Raw genomic sequence first — 10,937 nt, forward strand, 5'->3', positions numbered from 1 at the left:
AGGGGAGTGCCCTCAGTTGCCCTGGCAGGCATGCCCTTCATCCCAGATCTTGCTTCTGCCAGAGGATACTGCAGTCCGCCTTACATGACTTGCACCCAGTCCTGGCACTTGCCAGATGGTGCTATCGCCTAGCACACCTGGCATGTCTGGGACAGATTTTTTGCAATTCCTCTAGTGCATTTTGGATGACTGTGTCAAAATAGCCTAAAGTTTTCCTGAAACTCTTTGCTCTCCTGCTAAGAACTGTGGCCCTTTTTAACTTTTTATTTTTATTGTTTTTAAAAATGTATTTATTTTTATTGGAAAGACAGAATAGATTTACAGAGAGAAGGAAAGACAGAAAGATCTTTCATCTCTTGGCTCACTTTCCAAATGGCCACAACCTCTCTAGACACATTTGGCTCAGCTGAACTGAGGCAAAGTGAGGAGCCAGAAGCTTCTTCCAAGTCTCCCACATGGTCCCAGCCTTGGATCATTCCCTACTGCTTTCCCAGGCCACAAGCAGGGAGCTGAATGCACTGGTGCCCACATGGGATCCTTGCATTTACAAAGCAAGGATTTAGTCATTGAGCTATTGCACCAGGTCCCTTGGCTGTCTTTAGAATTTGCTGCTACTGTAACTTCCACCATCGGATCCAGTAGCACCACCATAGGGACTGCCGAGTTTCTGCCATCAAAACTGATCCTTTCATGGGTCCATCATTTGATTGTTGTTGTTGACTATAATTTCCAAAATCATTGTAGTTTCCATCACCCCCATAGTTAGCCCAACATTTGCTCCTTACCTGTTATCATCCTGTCCCTCTCCACCATTGTACCAACCACCTTGATTTCCATATCCTTTTCCAACACCACCAAACCTCCTCTGCTACTATAACCAGAACCACCGCCAGAGTTGCCTCATCACTTCCTGTGTAACTTCCTCTGCTGACACCATCTCCACCACCAGAGCTTCCTCTTCCACCAAAGTTTGCACCATTGCTAAAATTACCTGCACCACCTCCGAAGTTTCTTCCACATCCCGAAACTGTTGCCTGATCCACATTCACGGCCTCTTGGTGATACATCAGCAGGCTGCATCTGTTGGTTATAAAGGGTCTTTTTTTCACATCACAACTATGCCAATTAATATCCGAATTAATTTTATCAACTGTGTCATGATCACCAAAAAGTCATAAAACTAAATCCTTTTCCCCCACTCTTCTTGTCTTCTACAACTCCTACTCCTGCCGCACTGAGAGTAGTAGCTCCAGTTGTATTCCTCTGTATCATCTTTAATATTACCCACAAAAATCTCCCTCACTGCTGGGTGGGCAGCAGGTTCTGCCAAAACCAGTCTAGACACAGCCCTCTGTGCTTCCAGTCCCTACCCTTCACCTTTGTGTGATCAAGCATGCACTGTCACCTCCACCTCTTCAACCCAAGACTCAGACCCAAACCAAAGTGCCTGACGTGTTTTGCTTTGGTGTATCTCCTTGCCACACAGACTGTTCAGAATGTTTTGTCAGAGCATCATCTGCAGTTGCAAAGCTCAGCAACCATTCCCAACTTTGGATCGTAGCCCTCCGTTTCGAAACCAGCCTTGCTGCCTCCAGCTTGAGCTCACGATTGAAAACACAACCTTTGAAACTCAATGCCCAGTCGACAGAGTGTCCCAAATTCACCTGTGCCAAAGCTGTTAGCCCTGGTGCCTAAAATCCATATGACCCAGACACGTGACTTAGCACAGCCCCAACTTCTGTATTTGCTCTATCAGAAGGCTTCCTCTCATTGTAGGTGTGCTGTGGTGTTCAGTAAAGTCTGGCATCATGCATTGCCTCAGGTTATTCCCTGGCAAAGAGTGTACATCAGCCGGGCCTAGCATGGTGGCCTAGCAGCTGAAATCCTCACCTTGCACACACCGGAACCCCATATGGGTGCCAGTTCTAGTCCCAGCAGCCCCGCTTCCCGTCCAGCTCCCTGCTTGTGACCTGGGAAAGCAGACAAGCACAGCCCACAGCCTTCGGACCCTGCACCCACGTGGGAGACCTGGAAAAGGCTCCAGGTTCCTGGCTTCAGATCTGCTCAGCTCTGGCTGTTGTGGTCCTTGGGGAATGAATCATTGGATGGAAGATCTTCCTCTCTATCTCTCCTCTACTCTGCATGTCTGACTTTCCAATAAAAATGAATCTTTTTTTAATGGAGGATGTACATTGACATAAGGGTCACTTCCTTTTCCTTCCTCTGTTTCTTTGTAGTTTGAGTACATATTCTACTAGGGAATAAAGATAGAAGAAAGTGGCCCCAGTGACAGTGCATCAGAAATTGACCTGGGAGGGCAGGCAAGTTTCCAGTTAATGTTTCCCAAGCCGTCCCTTCTGCTGAGATGATCCCTCAACCCCTTGCTTTGTCTCAGGAGGCTTCCAGCCCTCACACAGCCATCTCTCAGTCCTTTACACTCACCTGTGGCTGGCAAAGCCACAGCAGCACTCTGTCTTTCAATCTATTCCAGAGGCTGAAACGACTTAGAACTGAGCTATTTGCAGTGTACAGTAGGTAGCTGGTTCCAAGACATAGAAAAGCATTTTTCAAGTCATGCCTGTGTGCCTGTCACAAAAAAATCTTGTGGTTTCCAAGGTAAACATCCCAAATCACATTTAAAATGTGAGGATTTGTAAAGCTCATAGGCATAAGAACCCTTCCTGCTCTCCTGGTCCTTGAGTTGTGATGGATTCATGAATGTCAGACATTGTCCATGCCATTAAGTCCAGACGTCAGACCGTAAGAGATTAACACAGTTGCGCAGGATGATGAACAATAAAAGTGTGTACTTGTGATATCACAACACACCACTCAGAGGCTGCTGATGGCTGGCAGTGCTGAGCTGAAAGAATTAACTCATGTGTCTGTTGTCACAGACAATCTGGGCATTGCTGCTTGACTGCTTCTAAGAAGAGCTTTATTTGGATTAAGTTTAGCAACCGCAGAGCAAATTTCCTTTGCTTGCTGTTCCCCAGCACTTGAGGCATTTTTCTTTTCTGTTCCGTTTCTCAGTAACTTTTCTCACACTTACACAGCTGAGGAATTTTGTGGTGAATAGCCCTGCGGTGTCCAGCGCAGCAGGGCATGACCCATCAGAGCTGAAACATGCCCTCATAGGACCCTCCATGTCACATTCAATCCAGACACACTCTGCCCCAAATTGGCAATAAAAATTACCCTTCTGATGTGAGGAGAATTGAAATTAATTACTGGTAGGAACCTCCCGTGGGTAAAGTCCTGTGCCGTTGTCTGCCACCGTGGCCAACAGTGAACCCTAATTCAGAGGGGCTGACCAGGGACCATAGTGTCAGCCCAATGAGTTTATGCAAAGACCTGCAGCAAACTCCCTCTGGGATTTGTTGAAAGAATGTCTGGGTTTTCCAGTTTGTTCCCTCTGTGTCTGGAGACTCACTAAGACTATCACTGTTCATTTAATGCAGCTTTGTCTTTCAGGAATTATGCTCCTGTGACCTGTTAATTTTGTAAAAGTCAAGGAGAAGGAAAGCAAATCAAATTAGGATTATTTTATTCTATACAAGACTCTTGAAGAGACACAAAGTATATTTATGTTGTCTAGGGCTGCAGGTGAATGGGGAGGATGGTAAGGGCATGATCCCTAATATCTCTTTTTAGGAAGATAAAAATGTTCCGAATTGGATTGTGGTGATGTTTAGACAACTCAGTGAATAAACCAAAAACCACTGAATTGTCCAACTTCAAATGGATGAGTTTTGCTATGTTCGAATTATGTTTCAAGAAAGCTGTTAAAGAGATTTTTTTATGCAGCAAGATCAAACAAAACTGCAGAGCTGAGAACCAATTAAGATTACTTGTGTCAAAGTTAAGTAAAGCCAGGAGTCTCATTGCCAGTCACCCAGAACAAACTCTGTTAGGAGCCATCACTGCCCCTTGAGCAACGTCCCTTGGCTCTAAGCACTTCATTCTGTAAAAGGATCAGCACCATTTGGAAGTAGCCCCTTTGAGCCACACTGTCTCCCTTCAGGTAACGCCAGACCCTTGGCTCTGTTTTCCTGGGACAGCCACGGCTCTTACTCAAGACGATCGTAAGAACTGTGTCTGGAGAGCAATGAGCAATTACGCATGCTTCACAATGAGTCTTTTGTGAGTCAGTGGAATGGTTGAAAGTTAAGCTGCTTCCAACTAAGGATGTGATTTCTGCACACTGATCATCTCTTTCTCATCATCTTTGGACAAATTGGATTTATGACTTGACTGTGAACAGGAGGAGTTTCTTCCTTTCTTTTAATTATTGGTTTACTTTGGCAAATAGGTGGTGATTTAATGACCGTAAACCAAAGGTGCAGATGGCCTATGTGAGAAAAAGAACAAATTTACAATTGCAAAGTATAAGTTGTCCGAGTTTACTCACCTATTAAAAATCAGTAAGAGCTTTAAAGTGTGATTGTATCTAGTATAAGAAAGGTTTGGACAAAAAGAAATCTTACTATATTATTGCTAATGGAAGTGTTTGTTGATGGCCTTAAACACGTTCAATTGTTTCAATTCTATTGATTTCTCTCAAAGAAATAATCAGAGTAGCTCACAAAGAAGCCCCCAGGAATCTTAAATATATAACATGTAGAGGAATAACTAAATTATTCAACTGTAACTAGACAATAAAACGCATAAAGGTCACACTTATTTAAGAAAATTTAGTGATGAGAAAAATACTGTACTGCCACAAAACTTCAAGGATATAATTCTTAGTGTATAGTTAATTTTATGAAGTTATAAAGACATTAAAGAGACAGGATGCAACTAAAGCGGTTTGCTGGGTAATAACTTCTGCTGCTTAATGAAAATGTATTGCTTTAATTTTAAATTGTTTATTTGAGGGACAGAGAAATAGGTGATAGATTCATATCTACCTACATACATACACACATACACGGGGCCCCCAGTCAGTGATTCACTACGCAGAGGGTCACAACAGCCTGAAGCCAGAATCCAGGAACTCAATCCAGGTAACCAGGTAGAGAATAAGAACTCAGTTATTTGAGCCATTAGCACTACCTCCCAGAGTCTGCATGACGAGGAAGTTGAAGACGGGTGCTAGAGATGGGTATTGAACCCAAGCACTTTGATATTGGATGTAAATATCCGACTAGCATCTTGTCCACTGGGTCACCTAGGAAATGTATGCTTTTTAAATAATCTTCAATAGGCAACATGAGAGCACTGCAGAAGGTTATCAGAACATGAAGTTAAATTATAGCTCATTTTGGTGCAAAAAATAGGTTTTTTCACAGTGTTTTCATAATATTACTTTTCCAGAAACTTCTGGACGATACCCTCTCCCCCTAATTTTTTGTCTTAATGAGTTTAGTCCAGAGGCTTCCTGAAGACAGATCCTGGAGGCAAGCATTTGAAACACTGGAAGGAAATTGAAGACACCTCATATCCCAGTGTCTGGAATTGACTGCCACCTCCACTTCTGATCCAGCTTCCTACAATGCACACCTTGGGAGTCAGTTAACAATAAATCAGGTACTTCGGTCCCTGCCACCTATGTGGGAGAGCTGGATTGAGTCCTGGCTCCTGGCTTCAATCTGGTGTAGACTCCCCAGTATACAGCCATTGGGCGGTGAATCAACAGGTGGAAGAACTCTTTTTATCTCTCTAGCTCCATTACTCTCCATTTCAAATAATACTCTTTTTTTAAAATATGGGAGGATTGCCTAAGTTACATGAAATACAGTGCCATATATGCAAGAGGCTTGGGGATTTGCAGATTTTGTTACCCAAGGGACGTTCTTAAACTAATCCCCAGTGGGTACCAAATGACTATTTTTTCTCTGACCTGTTTAAGCACAAACCTACAGGTGACCTAAGACATTATCATTCCAACTACCTCTATCCCTTACCAAAAAAGAAAACTAGTTAGCAAACTGAAAGAGGAAATGATTTGGTGTCTCCACAAGGCAAGTAGCCAGTCTAAATAAAAATAAGCCAAAAAAAGATTTATTTATTTATTTGCTACTTTTGAAAATGTAACAGAGAGAGGTCTTCCATCTGCTGGTTTGCTTCTCAAGTGGTCACAATAGCCAGGGCTGAGAAAGAGAGAGGGAGAGACAGAAAAATCTTTGGTCTGCTGAATCACTCCCCAAACAGCTGCAGTGACTGTGGCTGGGTCATGCAGAGGCCAGAAGCCTGGACCTTCAACCAAGTCTCCCACATGGGTGGCAGGAGTTCAGGCACCTGTGCCATCTTCCACTGCTTTCCCAGGTGCATTAGCAGGGAGCTGGATCAGAAACCAATCAGAGGGGACCCAAATGGGCACTGATAAAGGATACCAGATTCACAGGCAGTGGCTTAACCCACTGTGCATCAATGCTGGTTCTTCTCTTTTTTTCCCTTTCAGCAATCAATAGCGAAATTTCAAAGTTGTTGCCTTTGCTTTTCTGCTGTGGCGCTCCGATGGACAGTACTACTCAGCACTGGTCGGGTATTCTCATTCACTGACATGGTGCCTTTGGGTTGCCTTTCCCAGGGAACTTGGTTTGTGAACTGCATGAGTCAGCAAGCAGCTTTGACACACATGTCTTATATCAAACACATTCACAACCAAAGACCCCAGTACTAGCACCAAATTCTTTCTAACTTCCATAACTTTAATTTTCTCTATTGCAGCAGTAGAAAGATTAAAACCTGTTAGTTAACCAGATATAAATTAGTAAGGAGGCTATTATCAGTCAGTACCATTAAAGCAGAATTGTCAGGAAATGTACCCTCCTCTACCATGCCATACAGGCTCCCACTCCACTTTTTTCCTTCCCTTACGTGACAACTTGCAAGGAACAGGCAAGACTTCACAAGACATAATTTCTACTGGTCGTGTTTTTAAAGTTCCAAGTGGAGAAGTTATCAGAGCACATGTGAATCTTGGAGTCCTAGACCTGTTTTTGAGTCCATCAGAGACAAAGGCAGTGCACGGTGTACACAGTGATTTGCAGCTTGACTCTGTTTGCCAATCTTTTAGCAAAACTAAATAAAGGTGCCCACCCTCTGGAATCAAGATGAGACCCCTCTTAAATAGCATTTGCTAACAGAGATTCAGCCAGCCCTGCGCCTCTGTTTCCATGAAATGAAGATGCTTAATCAGTATTGCTTATACATCAGTCTTTCAGCTAGTGCGGAAACCCAGACTTGTGCACATTTGAAAAGAGATGTGAATGTTGTGTGGTTGTCTCTCCTGACAGAGTTGTCTTGGTAATTCTGAAGAGTGGCTACAGAGAAGACACTCAGCGTAAGAGTTTCCCAACCACTGAAAAGTGCATCCACTTTATCCTCTTCCCTCTCATGAAAGCAGATCTTCATTTAATGTGTTTTAACTGCAGTTGCACTCAAAGCATAAAAAGAGAGTCTTGTTCAAAGTTGGAAGCAAAATAAATAAATAAATAAATTGGGTAAATGCAACAAAAAAGGGACTAGATGTGATTTAGCCCCTGTTACAGGAGCACTGGGGTGCCGTGTCAAATGGAGTCCTTTGTCAGAAAGAGCCCATCACGAGGAAGAATATTCACTTAACCAGCTCCCCGCTGGCACTGCACACCTTGCAGTCCCCTTTCGCTAGTGCTGCTGACGCAGGCTGCCCGCTTCGCGCCACGAACACCTATGTCACCTTGAAGGGGGAGAACCAGAAGGATCCGTGATGCCTCGTTGTTTTCTTTCTTTGGACAGATGCAAAAATTAATGCAGCAAAAGGACTACACCAGGCAAATGAAGGAGTACAGCATGAAGACACTGTCCCTTTTGGCAAAACCACAGACAGCAAAAACAGAAAATAAGCCTGTTATCCCTCGGCAGAAGGTAAGAAGTTCTCATGAAGATGTTTCCTGCCTCAGTTAGCATGAAAAAGAAAATTCTGTTAACTCCTAATATTTTGGAAGGTATTTTGACTACTGCCATTCCTGTAGCTACTCAGCATTCATAGATATTAATGTCATGGCCTCTCTCTCTCTCTCTCCCTCACAGATACACACACACACACACACACACACACACACACACACACACACGGTAATGTTACCCTCCGAGTTCATTGTCCCCACATCTTCCAAACACAGTTTGCCACACACACACACATTAAACAAGAAAACAATTTCTCAATAACTAGTAGTCTTGTTTAACTGTTTATTTCATTCTTCATCAATAAACAAGCTTTAAGGAAATTAGTGAATTTCTAGTCTTTATATGCCAAAGAGCAATCCTTCATTGTTTCTTATGAATTCAACCTCCTGTGCTTTTCCGTAAGGTTCTTCTGTCTGATCTCATGAAATACCGAATGTGCTCCCTGTCTGGGTGTCCCACTTGTAAGTGATGATGTGAATGAAATACCTACCATGGAGACATGGAGTCTTGCAGCTCGATCTTCCCAGTCCCCAGAAGGACCAAGGACCCTCTGCATGAGAGGCGAGCCCTGCCTTGGGGCCTTTAGGAATCTGTACTTCATGCTTGCTTTCCCAGACCACCAGCTTTTCTATCCATTGCCTTTCTTCCTCAGGCCTGGAAGACCTCAGCTCCCTCTAGTCAGTTTCCATAATGCCACCTTTTTCTTTTCTCTCCAGTGCCAATTTGGTTTTCATGAAGAATTTCAAGGAAGCAAATCTGCAATTAGAAATTCCTATGAAATCTACATACATACACTGTGAAGTCCGGGTTGATTTTTTATTTTGGTTTGTTTTGCTTATTGTGTTACAGACTTTTTGTTCCCTTGCCAAGGTAGAAATATCCTATCCCCCTCTATTTTACTTCTCAGAACTGATAAAATGTCAGCTTTAGAAATTCTAGTTGGTGAGTTGTGATTTGTGTTGCAATGCATCTTCAGAACTGACAAATCTGGGGGAAAGTCTACCATAGTCTCAGTATCTGGACTTGCATAGACATGCTGATGAAAGAAAAGAATGCCCACCTCCAGTCACTTGAGGACTGAGAACCAAGCATCAAACACAGTTGATTTAATGTTGAAGGTTCAGTTTTCTATCAGCTACAATGTTATCATTGGTCTGAAGCTATCCTCTTTGGAAAGGAAGATGTATTAATATCTCCCTGACAGAAGTTGGATCTTAATTAAGCTGCCATAAACCAAATAGATCAGACACATGAGAAATCCATTTTGAAACACTTGAAGAAAACTTGGTATTTATGAAGAAAACCTGCAAAGGGCACGGTTGTATGTATCACACTTTGGCTCAATATCTTGCTTTGTGGGTCATCTGTTCTCCTTAAGCTATGCACTACGTTGTACTGGCTGATTTTTCCACATGATTTCCATTTCCATCCATGTTTCAGTAATTTATTGTCACAGTAGCCTCCATTTATGCCATGAACATGTAAATATTTCCTAGTTTAAGGAAGACTCATTTCCCGTTTAAATAAACTTTTCTCTCCACACATTTAGGCCTTGGAATATGCTAAGACCATTCCAAAACCCAAGCCATCAAATCCAACTGCCCGAACCTCAAAGGAGAAAAATAGCCCGACCTATGCTGCGAAAGAAGCAAGTTTACCGGAAATCTCCCTGCTGGAAATGCTGCAGAGCAGACACGAAAGAGAGAAACAGGCCGTGGCCGCTTTCAAAGTCCTCCACATCGTGTAAACAGCCGCCGCCGTCTGCCAGGAGTCCTGAAGCATCCAGGACGTGCACCCCAGTGGGGAGCCTCCAGCAACCCTCCTGCCTGGCAAGGTGGACCTGACACCGTCGTTCTAACTGTGTCCTATCCTTTGCTGTGCACAGGACTTCAAATAGAGGGCCCAATCACATTATGCTACCAGAATTTCCATCTTACTGAAGAAAAGCATTTTTAAAATATTGTCAAATCAGTTAGAATATGAACTAACAACTAGTGAATAAAGCGTTTGGTTTTATATTATATATATTTTTTTAATTTCTTAAATTATCTTACCCTTCCGTAGCATAGTAGAAATTTTGAGTTACCCTGGAAATACCTTAATCTCTCTTCCTGCTTTGGGGGAGAAGTTACAAACACTTCAAGTTCTCCTAATTTGAACTCAACTGGGCTCATGAACACAGCATTTTAAGATAACAGTTCAACAATATTACTAAAATATTACTAAAATGCCCAAGGTCAATTTATATTAATTGGGTATTGCATTCGTAAACTAGATTCTCCAGCTATTGATCATGTTAACACCTACTTAGGGCAAATCTGTTCACCTGTACCTGTAGCAAAGGACTAGCCTTGGAGACTCACGCCTAGACATTGTGTACATTTTGTACATACCATCATGTGGTATAAAATCTTCCTGGACACAATTGTCTCGAACTGGAAGCAGCAAGGGTTGAGAGCCTAGAAAAATTACAGATATCTGAAGATAAATAGAAAGCTGATGGATCATGTTTCAGTAATGTGTGGAAAATAATGTCATATATATAAATGTTATATATATATATATATATATATAAAGGATTAGTTTAGGAAAAAATCACAACCTAAACTGCTCTAAAATAGACTTTTTGTAAAAAGACTCCCCTTTACAGTACATGGTGAAATTAATTCTAGAAACCTGAGCTAGAATTTAAAAATCTTTCTTCGTTTCTTTCCTAAATAGCCTCAAATGTAAACTTGCCCTGGAAGAAATAAAAAACTTATAAGGCAATCTCATATTTTAACACTTAAAGGGATGGGGCAAAGTTTTTATTGGAAAGGCACAGTTACAGCGAGGAAAAATAGATCTGCCATCTGCTGACTTACTCCCCAAATGGCCACAACAGCCAGAGTTGGGCCAGTCCAAAACCACAAGTCAACACTTCCTCTAGGCTTCCCATGTGGGTGTCAAGGGTCCAAGGACTCGGGCCAGCCTCCACTGCTCCCAGATCACTAGCGGGGGGCTAGTTTGGAAGTAGAGCAGCCAGGACAGGAAGCAGTGCCTAT

General features: G+C 42.6%; 1 protein-coding gene across 1 annotated transcript in view; it reads left to right on the forward strand.

The window, feature by feature from the left end:
- Positions 1-9,916, forward strand: part of JHY (junctional cadherin complex regulator) — a 64,665-nt gene extending 54,749 nt beyond the window's left edge. The window contains exons 6-7 of the mRNA XM_004585184.3: positions 7,723-7,851; positions 9,443-9,916. Of these exons, the coding sequence (XP_004585241.2) occupies positions 7,723-7,851; positions 9,443-9,640 (327 nt within the window). The 3' untranslated portion in view covers positions 9,641-9,916. The remainder of the gene's footprint in view (positions 1-7,722; positions 7,852-9,442) is intronic.
- Positions 9,917-10,937: the final 1,021 nt, after the last annotated feature.

This window comes from Ochotona princeps, chromosome 4, assembly GCF_030435755.1.
Source record: "Ochotona princeps isolate mOchPri1 chromosome 4, mOchPri1.hap1, whole genome shotgun sequence".
NCBI lineage: Eukaryota > Metazoa > Chordata > Mammalia > Lagomorpha > Ochotonidae > Ochotona > Ochotona princeps.